Source organism: Lampris incognitus, chromosome 6 (assembly GCF_029633865.1).
Source record: "Lampris incognitus isolate fLamInc1 chromosome 6, fLamInc1.hap2, whole genome shotgun sequence".
Lineage (NCBI taxonomy): Eukaryota > Metazoa > Chordata > Actinopteri > Lampriformes > Lampridae > Lampris > Lampris incognitus.
The window spans coordinates 1438885-1465132 of NC_079216.1; the positions used below are offsets into that span (position 1 = coordinate 1438885).

The 26248-nt window shown below is 48.6% G+C and overlaps 1 protein-coding gene across 2 annotated transcripts in view; it reads left to right on the forward strand.

The window, feature by feature from the left end:
• The window catches only part of cadps2 (Ca++-dependent secretion activator 2), a 238848-nt gene that overhangs the window by 121821 nt on the left and 90779 nt on the right, over nucleotides 1-26248 (forward strand). For both annotated transcript variants that reach the window (XM_056281254.1, XM_056281255.1), the window contains one exon: nucleotides 15133-15234. In XM_056281254.1, the coding sequence (XP_056137229.1) occupies nucleotides 15133-15234 (102 nt within the window). The remainder of the gene's footprint in view (nucleotides 1-15132; nucleotides 15235-26248) is intronic.

Sequence of the window (26248 nt, forward strand, 5' to 3'; positions counted from 1 at the left end):
ATGTCCAGATTACGCTAGTCCCAGTTGATGATGGCCCAAAGAGGGATAGTGTCCACTGCCGAGGGAAAATAAAGAAAATAGTCCAGCGGGGGTTGGGGGGCGGAGCCAGATCCGCAAACTAGCATGCAGAACCAGGAGGTCAGAGCTCACGTAACGGTAGCGTTAGCCGAGTGGTGGTTAGCCAGTTGCAGCTAGCACGGTGGGCCGGGAAAAAAAAAAGGGACGGTGATGTCCAGATTATGCGAGTCCCGGTTGATGATGGTCCAAAGAGGGGTGGTGTCCACTGCCGAGGGAAAATAAAATAAATAATCCAGCGGGGGTTGGGGGACGGAGCCAGATCCGCAAACTAGCGTGGAGAGCCAGGAGGTCAGAGCTCACTTAAAGCTAACGTTAGCCAAGTGGTGGTTAGCCAGTTAGCTAGTTAGGGCGGCTAGCACGGATCGCCAAAAAAACGGGGACAGAGAGGGGAAAGACAAGATGGTGGGAGAAGCGGCAGCCACACACAATGCCGACCTGTACCTGTCAGTGGTTTCAACATTATTGACATACCTGTCAGTGGTTTCAATGTTATGGCTGATGGGTGTAATTATATAATAATGGGTTATATTTATCTAGATACCCAAAGCCGTTCACATTAAATGAGGGAAACTCACCTCAACCACCACCAATGTGCAGCACCACCTGAGTAACGCACCGCAGCCATTTTGTGCCAGAATGCTCACCACACATCAACTTGAGGTGGAGAGGGAGGAATGATTGAGGGAATTACACGGGGCATGAGGGACATTGAGCAAATTACACATTAAGGTGATTTTATATCATTTAAAAGTTAGTGATCATGTACCCGGCTAACACCAGCTGCTGTTTATTGTGTTGTTGCAAGCTAGGGGTTGCAGTGGCAAACATTTAGGCACACTTTACAACCCCAGGACCGTGCCCTTCTTATTAACAGAAAAAACAACTACTGGACACTCCATCAGCCCTGTTCATCTGGGTATATGTGCACATAGCCTCACTTATGGTGTAAAATGTCTTCCTCATGACAGCAACTATACCACTTGAAACCCTGTCAGTAACAGCAACTGTACCACTTGAAACCGTGTCAGTAACAGCAAGTGTACCACTTGAAACCCTGTCAGTAACAGCAACTGTACCACTTGAAACCGTGTCAGTAACAGCAACTGTACCACTTGAAACCGTGTCAGTAACAGCAACTGTACCACTTGAAACCATGTCAGTAACAGCAAGTGTACCACTTGAAACCCTGTCAGTAACAGCAACTGTACCATTTGAAACCATGTCAGTAACAGCAACAGTACCACTTGAAACCATGTCAGTAACAGCAACTGTGTACCACTTGAAACCGTGTCAGTAACAGCAACTGTACCACTTGAAACCGTGTCAGTAACAGCAACTGTACCACTTGAAACCGTGTCAGTAACAGCAACTGTACCACTTGAAAACATGTCAGTAACAGCAACTGTACCACTTGAAACCGTGTCAGTAACAGCAACTGTACCACTTGAAACCATGTCAGTAACAGCAACTGTACCACTTGAAACCGTGTCAGTAACAGCAACTGTGCCACTTGAAACCGTGTCAGTAACAGCAACTGTACCACTTGAAACCCTGTCAGTAACAGCGACTGTACCAATTGAAACCGTGTCACTAACAGCAACTGTACCACTTGAAAACGTGTCAGTAACAGCAACTGTACCACTTGAAACCATGTCAGTAACAGCAACTGTACCACTTGAAACCATGTCAGTAACAGCAACTGTACCACTTGAAACCCTGTCAGTAACAGCAACTGTACCACTTGAAACCGTGTCAGTAACATCAACAGAACCACTTGAAACCATGTCAGTAACAGCAGCTGCACCACCTGAAACCATGTCAGTAACAGCAACTGTACCACTTGAAACCGTGTCAGTAACAGCAACTGTGTACCACTTGAAACCGTGTCAGTAACAGCAACTGTACCACTTGAAACCATGTCAGTAACAGCAACTCTACCACTTGAAACCATGTCAGTAACAGCAACTGTACCACTTGAAACCGTGTCAGTAACGTCAACTGTACCACTTGAAACCATGTCAGTAACAGCAACAGTACCACTTGACACCGTGTCAATAACAGCAACTGTACCACTTGAAACCGTGTCAGTAACAGCAACTGCACCACTTGACACCGTGTCAGTAACATCAACTGTACCACTTGAAACCGTGTCAGTAACAGCAACTGTACCACTTGAAACCGTGTCAGTAACAGCAACTGTACCACTTGAAACCGTGTCAGTAACAGCAACTGTACCACTTGAAACCATGTCAGTAACAGCAACTGTACCACTTGAAACCATGTCAGTAACAGCAACTGTACCACTTGAAACCCTGTCAGTAACAGCAACTGTACCACTTGAAACCGTGTCAGTAACATCAACAGAACCACTTGAAACCATGTCAGTAACAGCAACTGCACCACCTGAAACCATGTCAGTAACAGCAACTGTACCACTTGAAACCGTGTCAGTAACAGCAACTGTGTACCACTTGAAACCGTGTCAGTAACAGCAACTGTACCACTTGAAACCATGTCAGTAACAGCAACTCTACCACTTGAAACCATGTCAGTAACAGCAACTGTACCACTTGAAACCGTGTCAGTAACGTCAACTGTACCACTTGAAACCATGTCAGTAACAGCAACAGTACCACTTGAAACCATGTCAGTAACAGCAACTGTACCACTTGAAACCGTGTCACTAACATCAACTGTACCACTTGACACCGTGTCAGTAACATCAACTGTACCACTTGAAACCGTGTCAGTAACAGCAACTGTACCACTTGACACCGTGTCAGTAACAGCAACTGTACCACTTGAAACCGTGTCAGTAACAGCAACTGCACCACTTGACACCGTGTCAGTAACATCAACTGTACCACTTGAAACCGTGTCCGTAACAGCAACTGTACCACTTGAAACCGTGTCAGTAACAGCAACTGCACCACTTGAAACTATGTCAGTAACAGTAACATTAACCGCCATGTAACAGGTAACATTTGCAGCAATTTGGAACACAATCAGATTAACCTATGTCCATAAACACGTTGTCACAAAGCATGCTGGGAAACACCGCCCACCACTGTCTGAAATTTCCGGTAAGAAGCGGGGGTGGTGGAGTTAGCTTGTACATAAATGAACGCTGGTGCAAAAACACAGTAGTAAGAGAGAGACTATGCACCAAGGATATTGAACGGCTTTCTGTTTCTATGCATCCATCCTGCCTGCCCTGGGAGTTCCTGCAGGTCTTTGTGACTCTCTTTTTGTGTGTCGCTCCTGCTTTGTCTCCAAACCATCCAACCTGAGCTGTCCCTCTAATATACTTGTTCCTAATCCTGTCCTTCTTCATCACTCCCAATAAAAGTCTTATCATCTTCAACCCTGCCAACGCCAGCTCCACCTCCTGTCTTTTCATCAGTGCCACTGTCTCCAGACCATATAACATAGCTGGTCTCACTACCATCTTGTAAACTTTCCAGGGCTTAATTTGTGCCGGAGCAAGCCAGCGCGCTCCGGGACCTCCCAGATTTGGACCAGCACCTATTTGATTGGCTCCGCCACCTCTTTTGTCACTATAAAAATCTGTAAAAACATGTTCTCTAATATTTAGCGTTATCTGCTCTGTCACTCTATTATTTCCCATTGACGTTTTTCGTAAATCGCTTGTTTGCCTACGTTTGATGCATTTTAAATCGGCTTATTTTTTTTTAAATAGAGAGAGAGAGACGTCAATTGCGCAAGCCACGCAGTGCACACCACGTCACAGGAGCTAACATTACCGCCATATTAGACTCACAACAACTAGCCGCCTACTCTATCAAAAGTCATCGATTAAAAAATGTCAAAAAGACAGTCAGCTGTGTTTAGTTTGTTCAGACCAGCAGGTCAGCCGAACCCTAAGAAAGCCAGGGTAATTTCGGAAGACCAACAGGGAAGGGCACAGCACAGCAGCAGCTAGCTAGCACAAGCCTGGCAGCACCTGCTAGTAGCAAACATGATGAGCAGGAGGGAAAAGAGGAGGATAACGAGCCAGAGGGCAATCGAAAATAACTTTTTTCAAGATGCACCCCTACATACAGGGCAAACGAGCGATAGAATGTTGGACCAGATGGCGTTTTTCGGAAGCCTGACAAGGAATCTGGAGAAACGTATGCTAACACAAGGGAAATACCAAACAGGATACAACGAGTTAATTGATGATTTAAAAGTCCTCTACCCGCAGTATTGGTCGGACGACCCTGGGGCACTGTTTGGGGAAGATGAAGTCGAAAGATTCTGCCAGCAGTTTAGAATCGATGGCGCGCGGAATGTCATTCGGGCATATAGAGAATATAGGGACAATGGTGGGAAATTCGTCCCAAATGGACTGAAAGACCTCTTGGCATCAGTCAACACTGTCCCCATCTCAAGTGCAAAGTATGAGAGGGGCTTTTCCCAGATGAACCTACTCTGCACCGCCAACAGGTCATCTCTTTGCACATCCACCATCTCCACGCTGCTCTTCCTTTGCCTTGTTGGACCACCACTCACCCTGTTCAACCCCATTCCATATGTGAGGTCATGGATTACTAAAGGACATAGAACTGCACAGGACATTCACTATATAGGAGTAAAGTAAGAAGCAGGGAAAAGGAGGCTGAAGGCTCTATTGATGTTTTGTGGGCTGTTTTGGACAAATAAATAAAAGGTACTTTTTAAAAATTATTTTCGGCAGTGCTGTTAATTGAGCCTTATAGTTTTGTGATGGTGATCAATGTATTGAGTCAAATTACGTAATTCAAGCGCCATAGCCTATATGCATTGTATTCTGGCAAGTTGTTTAATGTTTTTTGTCTAAACATTTGAAAGTTTCTTTAGCTCAGCATTAACTTGGCGAACTTTGCCTCAGTGCATGTGTCTACTGCCTCGTTGTCACGTCAGATTAGGCTAGGCTCGTCTATTTAATAGAAGCAACAATACAATTATTGGTAGAAAAGCACATGACTATTGCGTAGCTGTTTCAGCATCATGAAAAGCACTGTTTTGTGCATTTTTAAAATGCGTTCTGTGACTTCTTTTTCTCACCCCTAATCTGCCGGAGCAGCACCCTCTCAGTGCTCTGGGACCTCCTCATTTACAAATTAAGCACTGAAACCTTCCCTTTAACTCTTGCTGGTACCCTTCTGTCACAAATCACTCCTGACATGCTTTTCCACCCACTCCACCCTGCCTGCACTCTCTTCTTCACCTCTCTTTTGCACTCCCCGTTACTTTGGACAGTTGACCCCAAGTATTTAAACTCCTCCACCTTCGTCACCTCCACTCCTTGCATCCTCACCATTCCACTGTATTCTCTCTCATTCCTCCCTCTGGTTCCTCCCTCTCAGTGAATGATGTTTCCTATTGGGTCATGAATCAAGATGTTCGTATTTCAGCATCAGATAAATAAAATGCTGTCGGATCTGTTGGATTTGTTTCTTCACGTCTTCCTGTTTTGAATTTGCATTTGGATTTTGTCCAACAGAATAGCAGCCCTGTAAAGTCCAGCAGAATACCAGTCCTGTAAAGTCCAGCAGAATAGCAGCCCTGTAAAGTCCAGCAGAATACCAGTCCTGTAAAGTCAAGTGGAATAGCAGCCCTGTAAAGTCCAGCAGAATAGTAGCCCTGTAAAGTCCAGCAGAATAGCAGCCCCGTAAAGTCCAGCAGAATAGCAGCCCCGTGAAGTCAAGCAGAATAGCAACCCTGTAAAGTCCAGCAGAATACCAGCCCTGTAGAGTCCAGCAGAATAGCGGCCCTGTAAAATCCAACAGAATACCAGTCCTGTAAAGTCAAGCGGAATAGCAGCCCTGTAAAGTCCAGCAGAATACCAGCCCTGTAGAGTCCAGCAGAATAGCAGCCCTGTAAAGTCCAGCAGAATAGCAGTCCTTTAAAGTCCAGCAGAATAGCAGCCCTGTAGAGTCCAGCAGAATAGCAGCCATGTAAAGTCCAGCAGAATAGCAGCCCTGTAGAGTCCAGCAGAATACCAGTCCTGTAAAGTCAAGCGGAATAGCAGCCCTGTAAAGTCCAGCAGAATAGCAGCCCTGTAGAGTCCAGCAGAATACAAGCCCTGTAGAGTCCAGCAGAATAGCAGCCCTGTAAAGTCCAGCAGAATAGCAGCCCTGTAAAGTCCAGCAGAATAGCAGCTCTGTAAAGTCCAGCAGAATAGCAGCCCTGTAGAGTCCAGCGGAATAGCAGCCCTGTAAAGTCCAGCAGAATAGCAGTCCTGTAAAGTCCAGCAGAATAGCAGCCCTGTAAAGTCCAGCAGAATAGCAGCCATGTAAAGTCCAGCAGAATAGCCGCCCTGTAGAGTCCAGCAGAATAGCCGCCATGTAAAGTCCAGCAGAATAGCCGCCCTGTAGAGTCCAGCAGAATAGCAGCCCTGTAGAGTCCAGCAGAATAGCCGCCCTGTAGAGTCCAGCAGAATACCAGTCCTGTAGAGTCCAGCAGAATAGCAGCCCTGTAAAGTCCAGCAGAATAGCAGCCCTGTAAAGTCCAGCAGAATAGCAGCCCTGTAAAGTCCAGCAGAATAGCAGCCCTGTAGAGTCCAGCAGAATAGCAGCCCTGTAAAGTCCAGCAGAATAGCAGCCCTGTAAAGTCCAGCAGAATAGCAGCCCTGTAAAGTCCAGCAGAATAGCAGCCCTGTAGAGTCCAGCAGAATAGCAGCCCTGTAAAGTCCAGCAGAATAGCAGCCCTGTAAAGTCCAGCAGAATAGCAGCCCTGTAAAGTTCAGCAGAATAGCAGTCTTGTAGAGTTCAGCAGAATAGCAGTCCTGTACACTAGATGAGATAATGAAAGAATCATGATATTAATGATACATTTCTTTACAGAGCCCTGCTTTCAGGTGTTTCACAAAACCAAGTCAATTAAAGACTTGGAACAGAAATAAGTCAAATATCAACAACACAGTTGGTAGAATATTGAAAGTAAACAACAAAAAAGCCCCATTTAATCCATAGTAAAATGTTAAAATGTTAAGCAGGAGGACCGAGGCTGAACAGGGATCTGCACTCCCATCTGCGTGTTATTACATTCACCTTTAATACCTTAACAGTTTAGTTAAAGCTGAATTAAACAACACGTCTTCATCAGGTGAGCCATTTCTCATCGGTCCCCTGATGAAGACGAGGGTTCACGTCTCACTCAGTAAACCCACGTGACTCGATAAATTATAACGTGTGTGCTTTCTCTCGTTGTCGACTCGTTTAGACAATTAGAGACAATAATGATTAGCTTCTCTTGCTAATCACCACGTAGCCGGGGGGGGGGGGGTTGGCTTTTTGTCAGTTCGAGTTTAAAGTGAATACTATTAATACTTGTCGCCCATGCAGAGCAGTGATGAGGCTGGGAAAAGGTGCTGCTGATGAGGATGATGATGAGGAGGAGGAGACATGAAGGAAAAAACTCAATTACAAAAATTCCCAGAAGGTTGAATCAGTTTATGTGGACACAACGTTGACTGACAGATACGTTTCATCATCATCTAAGTGACCTCTGAAGTCTCACCTGACTGCAGGTACCCCACCCTTATAAACAATACAGTGACTGCAGGTGTCCCCACCCTTATAAACGATGCAGTGACTGCAGGTACCCCACCCTTATAAACAATACAGTGACTGCAGGTGTCCCCACCCTTATAAACAATACAGTGACTGCAGGTGTCCCCACCCTTATAAACAATGCAGTGACTGCAGGTGTCCCCACCCTTATAAACAATACAGTGACTGCAGGTGTCCCCACCCTTATAAACAATACAGTGACTGCAGGTGACCCCACCCTTATAAACAATACAGTGACTGCAGGTGTCCCCACCCTTATAAACAATACAATGACTGCAGGTACCCCCACCCTTATAAACAGTACAGCGACTGCAGTTGCCCCCACCCTTATAAACAATAGTGACTGCAGGTACCCCCACCCTTATAAAAAATACAGCGACTGCAGTTGCCCCACCCTTATAAACAATACAGCGCAACACGGACACAGACCAGAGGACCAAACACTTGACACAACATCACATGTGCTACATGCAAAACTTGCTGCCGTCTGGTAAACAACCACCCAAAGCACTGCGCTTTTTGTTTTCAACATTTATACACAGCTTGTGGAACAATATGTCAGATGAATCACTCGGAGGATGAGGAAGAAAACAACTGACTCTTGTAATGATGTAATCTGTGAAACTGAAGGAAAAAATGAGAATCATTTGCTTTGCTTCGGTTATGTGGAATTTCCAGAATGCTCTTTGAATTCTGTCCCTATTCATGGTCACATTCAGCTCTCCGTCGGCCACACCGAGAAGCTAAACCATGTGTACACAAAGACGTTTCAACAACCACAGTGCATTTCCAGCTCACAGCTCTTACACATTCTTACCTCGCCGTCCATACCTTCAACAGTACCTTCAGCAAAGCTGCACAAATATGTGCCTCACTTGTCATTTCCTTTGTTCCGGTTGATACCTGGTACCAACATGGCCCATCTCCATTATCAATATTGTTATTATTACCATTATCATCATCATCATTATTATTATTACACAGCCCATCTCCATGAGGATGACGATGATGATGATTATTATTATTGTTATTATTATTGCCATTATATTATAATTTTTATTATTATTGTTATTATTACACAGCCCATCTCCATTATTATTATTATTATTATTACATTATCATTTTTATTATTATTACACAGCCCATCTCCATGGTGATGATGATGATTATTATTACCATTATCATTTTTTATTATTATTGTTACAACACAGCCTACCTCCACGATGATGACGATTATTATTATTATTACCATTATCATTTATTGTTATTATTATTGCAACACAGCCTATCTCCATGATTATTATTATTATTACCATTATCATTTTTTATTATTGAGGCAAATTTGTGATATTGGGCTACACAAATAAAATGGCTTGACTTCTTTCCATTGCCTTGCTCAGGGGCACAGGCAGGAGTATTAACCATAATGTGTGTCTTTTTGATGGTGGGAGGAAACCGGAGCACCTGGAGGAAACCCTCGCTGACACGGGGAGAACATGGGAACTCCACACAGAAAGGACCTGGGATGGCCTGGGGTTCAAACCCAGGTCCTTATTGCTGTGAGGAACAGTGCTAACCACTGGACCACCTTCCCGCCTTTTTTATTTATTTATTTATTTTTGTACTGCAGTACACTTTAACACCAAATATTACAGGGACCACTTCAGAAAATTGCAGATGAACATTTAATGTCCAAGACTTCACATTATAGACACTACCACTGACCATCCCGTAACACATTAACACAGCTTTGAATCTTGACCATACATGGTCCAGCCACATGCTAGGTTGTGACCTAGTCTTGTTATTTCTTTTCCTGGAGGAGGGAGGACAGGACACTGCATTACTGTCTGAAAGTATCTGCGGGCTCTTCCGGAATTAAAAGCATTATGGGAGCCAGTAAAGCCCAGAGGAGCGAGACAACACCTCCTCACCTGCCACCGCCAAGCCATCCTGTTCCCGTGCTGTTCACATTGCACCGACACTGATGTGACAGGAGCTTTTATCCCCCGCCACCGCCACCACCCACCAGCGAGCGGAGATAAACCACCTCTTGTGTCACCTGCCCGTCATGCACATTCTCGTCGTCCTCATTGTAGCGCTGAGTGACGTGGTGTGTTGACACAGTGCCCTGTCACACTGGCCCGCCTCACCTTGTGATGGAGCGCTCAGTGCCGGTTGCTGTCTAATGTGATGGAGGCCAAAAAGAAACAACACCACAGGACACAGCGCTTAGCGTTACATGGGAGTAACGGCTGGTGTAAACACACACTAATTGGAACCTGCAGATTCTCAACAGTACCGCCAGAGAATCATCGCTGTCCTCTCTAAAATGTCCGCAGTGGGAGAGTCCACTGGGCTTACCGTGCACCGGCGCTGCTGTGAAGCCGTGGCCCAAATGCTCGTGCTTCATTTAGCAGCAACAATGTGTGTGAACCCTGACAAGCTGTCACATCGTGCACAATTCCAGCATGTGTGACCAAGCATGAAGAGACATCTGACTGGATCTAATGGTGCATGGAGGACGCTGCTTTCTTTATTCAGTCACCCTTATGTGGACCGCTCTTCTGTCTTCCAATGTGTGTCAGCTGTTTTCAGTCAGTACGCTCATATAATGTGATTTCAAGATTGAATAATTGCCATATTAACTAGACAGGCCAACAGTTGATTTGGAATTTGTTTGGGTTGCTCAAAGATAACAGTAAACATACAACCACACAATACATACAAGGAGTGTCCACAAAAACACAATTATAATTCAGTTCCTGCAGCCATATATCCCACGCCCTTCAAGTGACAAATGAAAGTGTGTGTGCTTAAGGAGTCTATACAGGTACAATCAGTGAAGCATGTAGGATGCGGATTGCTGCAGGGTAAGTCCTGTTGTGCAAGCGAGATGTTCTGGCCTTGATACTGCGGAGTCTTTTACCCGAAGCTCGATGATTGAATAGGGGGTTGGCCAGGTGTGAGGAGTCCTTTAACATTTTAAAACCTTTCCACTGAATGGGAATATGGTATAATTCAGAGATGGACGAGAGATCGCAGCCAGTTCTTTCTGAAGCTGTGTGCATAACTCCTGTCTGACAGTTTTTTCCTGGCGGGCTGTAGAGTTGCCATACCATACCATTACTGAGAAAGTGAGCACACTTCATATTACAGCTCTGTAGAACTGTAACGTTGCAACCCTTGACCCTCCAAATTTCCCAAGCCGCCTTAGAAAGAATAGTCTTTGGCGAGCTCTCTTCTGGATGGTGGTGAAGTTGTCTTCCCATTTCAGGGAAGAGGAGATTGTAGTCCCAAGGAATCTGAAATGATCCACTCTCCCTACCACCTGGTTGTTAATGGCCAGTGGTAGTAGCTCGCCCTGATTTTTTTTGGGGGGGGGGTTTTCCCCGCCCCTTTTCTCCCCAATTGCACTTGGCCAATTACCCCACTCTTCCAAGCCGTCCCGGTCGCTACTCCACCTCTGCTGATGATGGGGAGGGCTGCAGACTACCACATGCCTCCTCCAATACATGTGGAGTCACCAGCCGCTTATTTTCACCTGACAATGAGGAGTTTCACCAGGGGGACATAGTGCATGGGAGGATCAAGCTATTCCCCCCAGTTCCCCTTCCCCCCTGAACAGGCGCCCCGACTGACCAGAGGAGACACTAATGCAGCGACCAGGACACATACCCACATCAAGCTTCCCACCCGCAGACACAGCCAATTGTGTCTGTAGGGACGCCCAACCAAGCCAGAGGTAACGGGGATTCAAACCAGCAATCCCCATGTTGGTTGTCAATGAAATAGACCACTATACTACCCGGACGCCTCACTCACCCTGATTTTTATGGAAGTCAACCACAAGTTCTTAAGTTTTGCTGATGTTCAGTTCCAGATGGTTATTGCTACACCAGTTGACAAGAGAGGAGACCTCCTTTCTATAAGCTGTCTCATCATGACAGGAAATCAGCCCCACTAGTGTTGTATCATCAGCAAACGTAGTCATGTTTACAGTGTCAGAGATATGTGGAGAGATGCTGGGTATATTGGGAGAAGGATGCTGAATATGGAGCTGCCAGGGAAGAGGAGAAGAGGAAGGCCAAAGAGGAGGTTTATGGATGTGGTGAGGGAGGACATGCAGGTGGCTGGTGTGACAGAGGAAGATGCAGAGGACAGGAAGAGATGGAAACAGATGATCCAGTGTGGTGACCCCTAACAGGAGCAGCCGAAAGTAGTAGTAGCAGTAGTTGTAGATGTGCAAAAATGTAGTAAATCAAGCCAATTTACTTTTGTTTATGACATGTTGCTCATGACATCTGGTATCAGATTTTAGTCTTGGGTAAAATCTATGATACTGGTACTTCATTTTAGCCAGTATCAGCCCAGTATTCAATAATAGTATCAGTGTCTGTGCATCCCAATTTGTCATGATTTCATTTTCGCAGTCGCCTTCTGGAGCTCTGATTCCGAGTCAGAAGAGCTGAATTTTACCAGTGAAGCGTTTTCCTCCAGATTGCTCAGTGTTAGGAGAGGTCGCTATCCCTGTGATCCTCACCTCCCTCCTCCTTCTCCTTCTTCCTCCCTACAGGGACAGGAGTACCAAGGAGGTCCTCCCCCTTTCAGCACAACATGAAAGAACACTATTCTTGCTGTTACTTGAGTGAGCCCCCCCAGCGACTCCCCTTTTCTGTTCCTTGGAGATTAACTGGTGCTTGTTAAGTAGGGGGTTGGGGGTGTGTGTAATGAATTGACAGATTTGAGGAACAACAGGGTTTAGAAGTTGTGCTAACAAGTGCTGTTGTATGGAGAGAGCTGCCTCTCATGATCAAAACAGGCCTTTTGGTGGTGGAGTGGAGTGGTGCTGAAGAGACGCCCTGATGTTCGGACACAATGCCGTAGTAGTCGCCATTCTCCTTCACCTCTCTGACATCCTTATGGTGCACTTTATGCCAGTTTGTTCTCTCGCTGGTATCCTTCACACAGTTTTACCACCAAAATTGGACTTTCAAAAAGGCCATGCTGTTTTAACGTAGCTGAATAAACCAACAACAATCATTATTTTAAATAATAATAATGATAGTTAATGATAATAATAATGATGATAATAATGAGTTGATAATAATAATAATAAGATAGTTAATGATAATAATAATGATAATAATGATAGTTAATGACAATAATAATGATGATAATAATGAGTTGATAATAATAATAATAATGATAGTTACTGATAATAATAATGATAATAATGATAGTTAATGACAATAATAATGATGATGATGATAATGAGTTAATGATAATAATAGTTAATGATAATAATAATGATAGTTAATGAGAATAATAATGATAGTGAATGATATAATAGTTAATGATAATAATAATAATTTTATTTATAAAGCATCTTGCCAGAGTTCAAGGTTAATTAAGCGGCAACAGTCAGAACATGACAACAAAAGAATAACAAGATATGAATCAGTCAGATGGAGGTGAGGTGGAGGTGCAGGGGTAAAACTGTCTTCACATAATGTGTGAAACATTCGTTCAACACACAATAGATGTTGCAGCTGAAATCGTCAATATGAAACTAAGTGGGGTTCCTTTTCTCCAAACTTCTTGTTTGGAAGTCAGGAGAATGTGAAGGGGAGTAGCTGGTTTGTTCTTTGTGGCGGTGCCGTGGCCCGGGGCCGGCCCGGTGTTTGCTTTCAGAACAACTCATTAACAGACAACCTTCCCTCTTCTCTCTCTGGCGGTGGCGAGGGCTGTTTGGAGAGGAGGCTTTTCTCTTTCAGCCGCAGAAAAACGAGCTCAGAAAGTCAAGGCTGTCCACACAGCGCAATGATTTTGTTGTTTTTTTGTGTTTTTGCCATAGTGCCTATTCAGGAGAAGGCGGGAGGGAATAAAAGCTTCTAAACATTAATGAAGTGCTCAACTGACAGTTTCTTATTCTTCATTTTTTGGGCCCCCACTTGATAGCTAGCAGCTAGAGTGATTGGGTGGTGGGTTGGTTGGTTAGTGGTGATGGTGGGTGGTTAAACTAATAAGTTATTTGAGGCTTTCTAAATGGAACCTGTCACACTGTTGAAACACAATGAAAACCAAAGACAATCTGAGAGCAAGCACCGACTCATTTGTCAACCCCCCACATACAGGTTCAGCAATCAGCAACACTTTGTCATTTTACTTCACGCACTTGCACACATGAAATGAAACAAAATGTCGTTTCCCCCAGCCCACAGCAGTACAACACAAAGACAACAACACATCCAAAACTACAAGAACACACATACCCACACTAACACATGTATCCAAACTAAACAAAAAAATCACTGTCCAAGGGAACGAACACCAGCCAGGATGACTGTCAGAACTGCCGGTCTGTATGGGCTAGCAGTTAGCGTAGCCTGCCCCGCTCTCCCAGCCGATCCAGCACCAGCTCTCCCAGCCATCAAACGAAGACAAAACTTAAACGCAGATGTGGACAAAGACACTGCATGGACCGTACTGACTGCGCAGCTGTCTTCCCACACCGGAAGCAGAAGGAAAAAAAAAGGTTGTTGTTACCTGAATTATTCAGACAACCATTATGACCTTTGTCCTAATCATTTTCTAGCACAGCATTTTCACCCTTTTTTAAATCAAAACATTGTATTTTGCCAAGGAAATCTAGTTGATGTTGGACAGTGAATTGCCAAACCTGAATCAGAAAATACATCCGTTCTAATCCTGAACATTTGGAAAATCCCATTTTCATACTAAGAACTGGTAGAAAGTTTTGGGTCCACACTGCCATTTACTGATCATTTTCAAAAAGTTCCCTGTCCACATTGAAACACCCGGACAGAAGAAACCTGAAGTCTCTTCTGTGGGACATGTGCATGCAGGTGAGCTGGCAGCTTTATGCAGATCACATGACAATCATACGTTAGTGTTGTTGAAAAGTTCCATTTTCCCCATTCACGCTACAACACCAGGACCAGCATTTTCCCCGTCCATGCTACAACACCAGGGCCAGCATATCACATTCATCCACGTGGGAGAGCATTCTGAATACATCTGTTTCCATGATCAAAAAGGCCTTAGTATGGATCGAAGACAAAAACAAAGATAAAAAGATGTGTTTTCAGATGAATACGTGTAAATGTGGACATGGTAATAGTCCTGATCTGTACCTGCCTTCTGGTTTCTACTGAGAGTTGAGAGGTAACTGAGGAAGACTTTAATTAACTGTAATTTTGCTTGAATCCTGACCGCCATAGGGGTCAACTTTACTTCAGGAAAGTGAAGTTCAGTGAATAACAATTACAGATCCAAACAGGCAAGACAAACTAATTCAAAAAGAAAGGTCTCCTGACATCTGACATGTTCAGCTCCTTCAGTAGAGACCAGTTTGCTGTCATCACTGTATAGTTTACTGAAACAGAACACAAAAGAACCAGTCGGGCGGTCCAGCTGAAGTGTTACACAAACCTCTGTAACTGTTGTGGTTCTCTGTGTTTTCTCCTGTCAGGCCTGATGGGATGGGAACCGTCACTGTGGAAGAGAAAGAATGGTTTGAAGCCATCAGAAGTCGCCTCATGGTCCTGCTGGAAAACCAGATCACACATTTTAGGTGAAAATGCTTCTTCACAAGCCGTATAGTAAAGACTTCCATCCACTTTAGGAAAGATCTATTTGAGTTTTAGTGGTGTTCTCCTGCCTCTTTCCCCTCCAGGGATGGTAGCTGAAGTTTCCAGCCAATGTGTTAACAATCAAGATAGAAATTAGATTTAATCAGATTGAAGCAGTAATGGGATCATTGCAACTGCTATCAGAATCAGAGTCAACTTTATCGACCAAGTGTGCTTATGCATACGAGCAGTCTGACTCGGTTTGCAACAGCTCCTGCTGCTTGCATATATCACACACAAAAAAAGAAAAATAAATGGAAGAATCGGTAGAATACTGGAGATAGGTCAGTATGCACAACAGGTATTTCACAACTATTCTGAGTTTTGTTGTGGCCGAATAATTAATAATGTGCTTATATTATATTGTTTATGTTGTGGGAGTGCAGGAATGAGGAGACAGAGCGATCGAGTCGAGTCAATTCCGTTTACTCGCCACACAAAACAACACCGATACAGCACAATCTCTCGTGGCAACCAGCTAACCGCTAGGCTGCTGCAAACATGGCTCCACTTCCTGGAAAACTCTAAGCAGTGCCTACGTCAGCACTCTGAACGTCCGCCTTAAAGGAGCAGCAGCCCGTGGTGAATCTATCTTCAATTGTGTATCACCACACAGGCCCCCCCCAGAATTCACCATCACGAAAAAATGCAAAACAGTAATGTAACACATCAGTACTCAGTGAAACACAAACAGCCAACAGGCGAACAGTCCCCAGTGAAACAGTCAACGTCTTGGGGGGCGGACCAGGCGGCCAAAACGGCTGTGCTGAATGGGTATAGGGGCAGGGGACAGAGTCGGAGCCCGGGCAGGGGCCGAGGCTGGGCCGGGGGCCCGAGAAGGGGGGTGTCCACGCCGCGAGGGCAGGGCCAGTTCAACCAGCCCACCCAGGTCCAAATGGGCAGGCTTGAGATGGTCCACCGAGACCTGCTCCGGCTTGCCCCCCCGTGTCCACCACAAAGTTCTTAGGCCTCACTTCCAGGATGCAGAAGGGCCCGTCGTAGGGGGGCTGTAGGGGGGTCACAGTGGCTGTCGTGGCAGATGAAGACGTACCTGGCCAACAGCAGATTCTTGGGGACGTAGGACTGAGGGAGGCAGTGGTGAGATGTAGGGATCGGAGCGAAAGCGTTGGCACCATCCCGGGCCACAGCTCGATGAGACGCTGCAGACAAGGGGGCCACGGCGTCCGGGAGAAACTCACCCGGGACACGCAGCGGCTGGCTGTAAACCAGCTCAGCAGACGAGGGCTGGAGGTCTTCCTTGGGGGCGAAACGAAGGCCAAGCATGACCCACGGGAGGCGATCGTTGTTGTTGCTGTCCGTGAGGCTGGCACGAAGAGCTTCATAGACCGATGAAACCGCTCACAAAGTCCGTTGCCCTGCGGGTTGTACGCTGTGGTGCGGTGGAGCTTCACCTCCAGCCCCTCCGCAACTTCAGTTCCACAGGTCCAACAGGCCACCCAGGACCCGACGAACGCCCGGGCCACCTCAGTAGATGTGGTTGATGACAGGGGAACAGCTTCCGGCCACCTGGTGGTCCTGTCCACCATGGTGAGAAGGTGAGTGAACCTGTGGGAGGTGGGCAGGGGGCCCACCAGGTCCACATTCACATGGTCAAAATGCCTCTTGGGCACCAGGAATGGCACCAAGGGGGCTTTGATATGACGGTGTACTTTGGAACGCTGGCACGCCACGCAGGAGTCAGCCCAGCCCAGGCCTTGACGTCCTTCCTGAGGCCGGGCCAGACAAACTTGGCCCCCACCAGCTTAGTGGACGCTTCACACCTGGGTGGGAAAGGCCATGGATAACGTCAAAAACACGGCGCCGCCAGCCGGTGGGCACCATGGGGCGGGGCTGGCCCATGGAAACATCGCAGAGAAGTGTGGCGGTGGCGCTGTCAAACACCACATCCTCCAACCGCAGCCCCGTAGTGGCCGTCCGATAGGCCTGGATGTCCGCGTCAGCGGCTTGGTCTGCAGCCATAGCAGCGTAATCGAGTCCCAAGTGAACGGACCCTGCCACCGCTCGGGAGAGGCAGTCAGCGACCAAGTTGTCTTTGCCAGCCATGTGCCAGATGTACGTGGTAAACTCCGAGATGGCAGAGAGCTGACGCTGTTGGCGCCCAGACCACAGCTCGGAGGTCTTGGCCATGGCAAATGTCAGTGGTTTGTGGTCGACGAAGGCAGTGAAACGGCGGCCTTCCAACAGGAACCTGAAGTGGCGAGTGGCGAGGAAGAGACCCAGGAGCTCCCTGTCGAAAGTGCTGTACTTCCTCTCGTTGTCTTTAAGCTGTTTGCTAAAGAGGGCAAGGGGCTGCCAGGTTTCGCCCACCCACTGCTCGCACACTGCCCCGACCGCATAGTCGGAGGAATCGGTCGTGAGGGCAATCGGGGCAGTGGCATTGGCCAGCGCAGCCTTGGCGTCGTCGAAAGCTTCGTCCATCCCCGGGTACCAGTCTACCTCGCCCTTGGCTTCCTTGCCCCGCAGGGCCTTGTACAAGGGCTGCATGCGGTGAGCTGCGTAGGGAATAAACCTGTTATAAAAGTCCGCCATGCCCAAGAACTCCTGCAGGGAGTTCGCAGTGAGGAGGCGTGGAAAACTGGCGGCGACGTCCACCCTGGCAGGAAGTGGAACGGCTCCCTGCAGGGAGACACGGTAGCCGAGGAAGTCGATGGACGACAGGCCAAACTGGCAATTGGCTGGGTTGAGCCGCTCAAACAACTGCCGGAGGTGCATAAGGTGCTCCTCCGCAGATGCGCTGGCCACGAGAATGTCATCCAAGTAAACAAACAAGAACGGCATATCCCATAGCACAGTCCATCAGCTACTGGAATGTCTGTGCTGCCCCCTTGAGACCGAAGGCCATCCACAGGAACTCGAAGAGTCCAAATGGCATGATGACTGCTGTCTTGGGCACGTCCCGAAGGTGGACCGGTACCTGATGGTAGCCCCGCACCAAATCTACTTTGGAAAAGATCGTGGCCCCCGCCAGGTGGGCGGAGAAGTCCTGTATGTGTGGGACAGGGTACCGGTCAGGGGTTGTGGCGTTGTTCAGGCGACGAAAATCGCCGCAGGGGCGCCAACCGCCTTAGAAGCCATGTGCAGGGGGGAGGCCCACGGGCTGTCCGAGCGACGCACAATGCCGAGGCGTTCCATGGTGGCAAACTCCTCCTTGGTGATCGCGAGCTTAGCTGAATCCAGGCGCCGAGCACGTGCGTAGACCGGGGGGCCGTCGGTGGCAATATGGTGCTCCACGCCATGCTTGGCCACCGCTGACGAGAACGTGGGTGTGGTGAGGTCATCCTGCAGCCGATGCAGGCAGGATGCTACGCTGAGCGCCCGAATCGACCAGCAGCCACCGGCCAGATAAGGCGTCCTTGATAAACAACAGCCTGCTGTTCTCACCGGCGCTCATAGCTGCTATTGAGCACTGGCCCTGGTGTTTCCCTGGACGCTGAAGCTGCATGGCGGGCGACACTGCTTGGTCCTGGCACCAAACCTGTTGTGGTAATAACACATCCCGCTGTCACGCTGGTGGCGGGCAGCCACCGCAACCGCGGTGCCCGCTGCGTCCTCCAGAGGCGGCGGCGAGGTCTGGGTGGGGAGCATCGCATAAACGAACCGCTGCCGGTTGGCGAGGGAAATCCTGTCCGCTTCCGCACCCAGAGCACGGTAGTATTTGGTGGAGGAGAGGGGGGAGCTGGCTAGCGCTGTGCGCACATGCGCTGGGAGCTGCCTTAGAAAAATATGGGTGAAAATGAAGGAGGGATCCGCCGAGCCCAAAACGGCCAACATCTTCTCCAGCAGCTCGGAAGGTTTGCTATCGCGGAGTCCGTTGAGTGACAGCAGGCGATCCGCCTTCTCCATCTCCGACAGCTGGAAGAGCTGCAAAAGGAAGCCTTGAGTGCGCCGTATTTCCCCGCAGCCGGGGGGCTTCCAGTAGCCCCATAGCTCGGGCCGTCGTCCGGGCATCCAACGCCGCCACCACATGGAAATACCTCGTACCGTCCCGCGTTATTCCTCCCAGCTTGAACTGGGCTTCAATGTGCTGAAACCATGGCCGGGCGGGGACGGTGCTGCCAAAACTCGGGCAACTTCACCGTCGCTGCTGAGATACTAGCGCTAACATGAGCCGTACCGTTAGCATCACTCGGAGCCGGAGCGGTGTCATCATCGCTTTGGGTCGACATGTTCGTTGTCAACGTGCGGGGTCACCAATGGGGGGGTGCAGGGATGAGGAGACGGAGAGATCGAGTCGAGTCAGTTCCGTTTCCTTGCCACACAAAACGACACCGATACAGCACAATCTCTCCTGGCAACCAGCTAACCAACCGCTAGGCTGCTGCAAACATGGTTTAGCTTCCTGGAAAACTAAGCAGTGCCTACGTCAGCACTCTGAATGTCCGCCTTAAAGGAGCAGCAGCCCCTGGTGAATCTACTCTCAATTGTGTATCACCACAATATATTATATACTAAAATCTAACTTCATAACTTATCATACTTATATATATTATATACTAATATAAGCTAGAATATATACCATATATTTATCGATTATACATTATATATTATATACTACATTATATACTTATAACAATAATTTATAACCAGTATACAGCAGTTGTATGTGTATTTACAATTGCACATTTGTATTGCACAGCATGAAGATATGGGAAAGAGTAATAGAAGCTAGGTTAAGAGGAGAGGTGATGATCAGCGAGCAGCAGTATGGTTTCATGCCATGAAAGAGCAGCACAGATGCGATGCTTGCTTTGAGAATGTTGATGGAGATGTATAGAGAAGGCCAGAAGGAGGTACATTGTGTCTTTGTGGATTTAGAGAAAGCATACGACAGGGTGCCGAGAGAGGAGGTGTGGAATTGTATGAGGAAGTTGGGAGTTGCAGAGAAGTATGTAGGAGTGGTGCAGGATATGTATGAGGGAGGTGTGACAGTGGTGAGGTGTGTGGTTGGAATGACAGATGGGTTCAAGGTGGAGGTGGGATTACATCAAGGATCGGCTCTGAGCCCTTTCTTGTTTGCAATGGTGATCAGGCAGATCAGGCAGGAGTCTCCGTGGACTATGATGTTTGTGGATGACATTGTGACCTGTAGTGAGAGTAGAGAGCAGACTGAGAAGAGCCTGGAGAGGTGGAGGTATGCACTGGAGAGAAGAGGAATGAAAGTCAGTAGGAGCAAGATGGAATACCTATGCATGAATGAGAGGGAGGAGAGTGGAATGGTGAGGATGCAAGGAGTGGAGGTGACGGAGGTGTATGAGTTTAAATACTTGGGGTCAACTGTCCAAAGTAACGGGGAGTGCAGGAGAGAGGTGAAGAAGAAAGTGCAGGCAGGGTGGAGTGGGTGGAGAAGAGTGTCAGGAGTGATGTGTGACAGAAGGGTACCAGCAAGAGTTAAAGGGAAGGTTTACAAGATGGTTGTGAGACCAGCTATGTTGTATGGTTTGGAGACAGTGGCACTGATGAAAAGACAGGAGGTGGAGCTGGAGGTGGCAGAGATGAAGATGATAAGATGTTCATTGGGAGTGATGAAGGACAGTATTAGGAACGAGTATATTAGAGGGACAGCTCAGGTTGGACGGTTTGGAGACAAAGCAAGAGAGACAAGATTGAGATGGTTTGGACATGTGTGGAGGAGAGATGCTGAGTATACTGGGAGAAGGATGCTGAATATGGAGCTGCCAGGGAAGAGGAGAGGAGGAAGGCCAAAGAGGAGGTTTATGGATGTGGTGAGGGAGGACATGCAGGTGGCTGGTGTGACAGAGGTAGATGCAGAGGACAGGAAGAGATGGAAATGGATGATCTGCTGTGGCGCCCCCTAACAGGAACAGCTGAAAGTAGTAGTAGTAGTAGTAGTAGTAGTAGTAATAATAATCATAGTAGTGGTAGTAGAGATTGCACCAACATTTATCTTGCACAACTGGTGTAAAGAGGTAGTGCACATTGTAGATATGTAAGTGAGACATTGTGACCAGAAGGGGCTGTTTACAAAGTGTCATGTTTTTTTCAGAAATCAGGAACAATTTATTATCATTTCTTTCATGTACTTGCATACACAGAAGAAACAAATTTCTGTTTCTCCCAGCCCACAGCAGTGCGACACAAAAGACAAAAACACACATTCCAAATTTCCCAAAAACAACACCACCAAAAACATTAACAGTCCACTCGGCTCAACACAGTCCAACAATTCCACTGTCCAGAACGCACACCAGCCAGGATGACTGTCGGAACTGCCAGTCTGCATGGGCTAGTAGTTAGCTTAGCCTGTCCCGCTTCTGCGTCCTGTCAGACTGCCCTTGGTGTTTCTTCTTCGGGCGCAGTTCCAGGCAGGGCCATGGTCCCTGGGCCCACAGGATGCAGCAGACCAAGCTCTCCTAGCCGATCCAGCACCAGCTCTCCCAGCCATCAAATGAAGAAAAAACAAACTTAGACGCAGACGTGGACAAAGACACTGCATCGACAGTACTGGGTGAGGTCGCCGCAAACATGAATTCGCGCCGCCATCTTCCCACACCGGAAGTGGAAAATACATAAGTGTCCATTATTGCACCGTGCTTTTAAGTGTTCATGAGAGAGATGGCTCGAGGGGGGAAAACTGTTCCTTTGTCTGGTGGTTTTGGTGCACATTGTTCTGTAGCGGTTTCCAGAGGGTAGGATTTCAAACAGACTTGTGACCTGGCTGTGGGAAGGAGGCTGTCCTGATTCTTCGGGATAAAACATGTTGCAGTTGTGACTGTATCCCAGTCCAGTCTACTCACCTTACCTTTTTCATTATCCATTGACTTCCTGTTTTATTTTGAAGTACTCACCTGTCTTGTTGTTTCAGTTCCTGCCACTGCTTTTGTCGGTGTGGAACACCCCGAGTTTTCATCATGTGTTCCCCATTCCCTGATTAGCTCCTCAGCATGTATACTCCCCTGGCTTCGCTGTGTCCCTGTCAGATGGTCTAGTGTGTTTTGCCACCTAGTTTTCCAGCATTTTTCCTTGTGAACTTGTGCCTGACTGCCTGTGCCTGACCTGCCTGTGTCTGACCTGCCTGTGTGTGACCTGCCTGTGCCTGACTGCCTGTGCCTGACTGCCTGTTCCTAACTGCCTGTGTCTGACTTGCATGTGCCTGACTGCCTGTGTCTGACTGCCTGTGTCTGACTTGCATGTGCCTGACTGCCTGTGTCTGGCTGCCTGTGCCTGACTGCCTGCGTCTGACCTGCCTGTGTCTGACCTGCCTGTGTCTGACCTGCCTGTGCCTGACTGCCTGCGTCTGACCTGCCTGTGCCTGACTGCCTGTTCCTAACTGCCTGTGTCTGACTTGCATGTGTCTGACTGCCTGTGTCTGGCTGCCTGTGCCTGACTGCCTGTGTCTGGCTGCCTGTGCCTGACTGCCTGCGTCTGACCTGCCTGTTCCTGACTGCCTGTGTCTGACCTGCCTGTGTCTGACTGCCTGTGTCTGGCTGCCTGTGTCTGACCTGCCTGTGTCTGACTGCCTGTGTCTGGCTGCCTGTGTCTGACTGCCTGTGTCTGGCTGCCTGTGCCTGACTGCCTGCGTCTGACCTGCCTGTGTCTGACCTGCTTGTGCCTGACCTGCCTGTGTCTGACCTGCCTGTGTCTGACTGCCTGTGCCTGACTGCCTGTGTCTGACTGCCTGTGTCTGACCTGCCTGTGCCTGACTGCCTGTGACTGACTGCCTGTGTCTGACCTGCCTGTGTCTGACCTGCCTGTTCCTGACTGCCTGTGTCTGACCTGCCTGTGTGTGACCTGCCTGTGCCTGACTGCCTGTTCCTCACTGCCTGTGTCTGACTTGCATGTGTCTGACTGCCTGTGTCTGGCTGCCTGTGCCTGACTGCCTGCGTCTGACCTGCCTGTGTCTGACCTGCCTGTGTCTGACTGCCTGTGCCTGACTGCCTGTGTCTGACTGCCTGTGTCTGACCTGCCTGTGCCTGACTGCCTGTGACTGACTGCCTGTGTCTGACCTGCCTGTGTCTGACCTGCCTGTGTGTGACTGCCTGTGTGTGACCTGCCTGTGTCTGACCTGCCTGTGTCTGACCTGCCTGTGTCTGACCTGCCTGTGTGTGACCTGCCTGTGCCTGACTGCCTGCGTCTGACCTGCCTGTGCCTGACTGCCTGTTCCTCACTGCCTGTGTCTGACTTGCATGTGTCTGACTGCCTGTGTCTGGCTGCCTGTGCCTGACTGCCTGCGTCTGACCTGCCTGTGTCTGACCTGCTTGTGCCTGACCTGCTTGTGCCTGACCTGCCTGTGTCTGACCTGCTTGTGTCTGACCTGCCTGTGTCTGACTGCCTGTGTCTGACTGCCTGTGCCTGACTGCCTGTGTCTGACTGCCTGTTCCTGACTGCCTGTGTCTGACCTGCCTGTGTCTGACCTGCCTGTGTCTGACCTGCTTGTGCCTGACCTGCCTGTCTGACTGCCTGTGCCTGACCTGCCTGTGTCTGACTGCCTGTGTCTGACTGCCTGTGTCTGACCTGCCTGTGTCTGACTGCCTGTGCCTGACTGCCTGTGTCTGACTGCCTGTGCCTGACTGCCTGTGTCTGACTGCCTGTGTCTGACTGCCTGTGCCTGACCTGCCTGTGTCTGACCTGCCTGTGTCTGACTGCCTGTGCCTGACTGCCTGTGTCTGACTGCCTGTGCCTGACTGCCTGTGTCTGACTGCCTGTTCCTGACTGCCTGTGTCTGACCTGCCTGTGCCTGACTGCCTGTGACTGACTGCCTGTGTCTGACCTGCCTGTTCCTGACTGCCTGTGTCTGACCTGCCTGTGTCTGACTGCCTGTTCCTGACTGCCTGTGTCTGACCTGCCTGTGCCTGACTGCCTGTTCCTGACTGCCTGTGTCTGACTGCCTGTGTCTGACTGCCTGTGTCTGACCTGCCTGTGTCTGACTGCCTGTGTCTGACTGCCTGTGCCTGACTGCCTGTTCCTGACTGCCTGTGCCTGACAGCCTGTGTCTGACTGCCTGTGTCTGACTGCCTGTCTCTGACCTGCCTGTGCCTGACTGCCTGTCTGACTGCCTGTGTCTGACTGCCTGTGTCTGACCTGCCTGTGTCTGACCTGCCTGTTCCTGTCCTGCCTGTGCCTGACTGCCTGTGTCTGACTGTGTTTGCTGCTTGTCTGCTCTGTCGCCTGTTGTGGACTAACTGCCTGGTAATAATCTGAGCTGTATCTGAACCTGTTTATCCTGCCTCCTCCCTGTCTGTTTGGTCGCCCATCATACGTACTCCCTGCTGTTCTGACTTTGTTCATTAAACCAGGTGTCTGTGAGTCCTGTCTGTGAGTCCTGCTATCTGAGTCCTGTGTCTGTGAGGCCTGACATTATAATATCTTAACGTTTTAATGAGATATTATAATATGCTAACATTTTAACGAGACATTATAACATCCTAATGTTTTAATGAGACATTATAATATCCTAACATATTAACGAGACATTATCTGAAAGGTGTCAAACACAATGTAATAAGCGGAGTCACATGCGACATAAATTCCATAATTCAGCTGTTCAGTGAGTCTTATAGACTCAGATTACTGAAGAGGTCACATTAATGCAAACATATGTAGACTCCTTGATGCGACTATCACCTTCATCTTATGATTCACCTTCATCATATTACTCACCTTCATCTTATGATTCACCTTCATCGTATTATTCGCCTTCATCTTATTATTCGCCTTCATCTTATGATTCACCTTCATCTTATTATTCACCTTCATCTTATGATTCACCTTCATCTTATTATTCACCTCCATCTTATTATTCACCTTCATCAGGTTTTGGACTGCATGTAAAGAGTTAGTGAGCTGTGTTTCTCCACCCTGTGCCCTGCACTAGCCTTGCTGCCCCTTCTGTCTCCATCCTGTGCCCTGCACTAGTCCTGCTGGCCCTTCTCTCTCCATCCTGTGTCCTGCACTAGTCCTGCTGGCCCTTCTCTCTCCATCCTGTGTCCTGCACTAGTCCTGCTGGCTCTTCTGTCTCTGTCCTGTGTCCTGCACTAGTCCTGCTGGCCCTTCTCTCTCCATCCTGTGTCCTGCACTAGTCCTGCTGGCCCTTCTCTCTCCATCCTGTGCCCTGCACTAATCCTGCTGGCTCTTCTGTCTCTGTCCTGTGTCCTGCACTAGTCCTGCTGGCCCTTCTCTCTCCATCCTGTGTCCTGCAGTAGTCCTGCTGGCCCTTCTGTCTCCATCCTGTGTCCTGTAGTAGTCCTGCTGGCCCTTCTGTCTCTGTCCTGTGTCCTGCACTAGTCCTGCTGGCCCTTCTCTCTCCATCCTGTGTCCTGCAGTAGTCCTGCTGGCCCTTCTGTCTCCATCCTGTGTCCTGTAGTAGTCCTGCTGGCTCTTCTGTCTCTGTCCTGTGTCCTGCACTAGTCCTGCTGGCCCTTCTCTCTCCATCCTGTGTCCTGCAGTAGTCCTGCTGGCCCTTCTGTCTCCATCCTGTGTCCTGTAGTAGTCCTGCTGGCCCTTCTGTCTCCATCCTGTGTCCTGCACTAGTCCTGCTGGCCCGTCTGTCTCTGTCCTGTGTCCTGCAATAGTCCTGCTGGCCCTTCTGTCTCCGTCCTGTGTCCTGCACTAGTCCAGCTGCCCCTTCTGTCTCCATCCTGTGCCCTGCACTAGTCCTGCTGGCCCTTCTCTCTCCATCCTGTGTCCTGTAGTAGTCCTGCTGGCCCTTCTGTCTCCATCCTGTGTCCTGCACTAGTCCTGCTGGCCCTTCTCTCTCCATCCTGTGTCCTGCACTAGTCCTGCTGGCCCTTCTGTCTCTGTCCTGTGTCCTGCACTAGTCCTGCTGGCCCTTCTCTCTCCATCCTGTGTCCTGCAGTAGTCCTGCTGGCCCTTCTGTCTCCATCCTGTGTCCTGTAGTAGTCCTGCTGGCCCTTCTGTCTCCATCCTGTGTCCTGCACTAGTCCTGCTGGCCCTTCTCTCTCCATCCTGTGTCCTGAT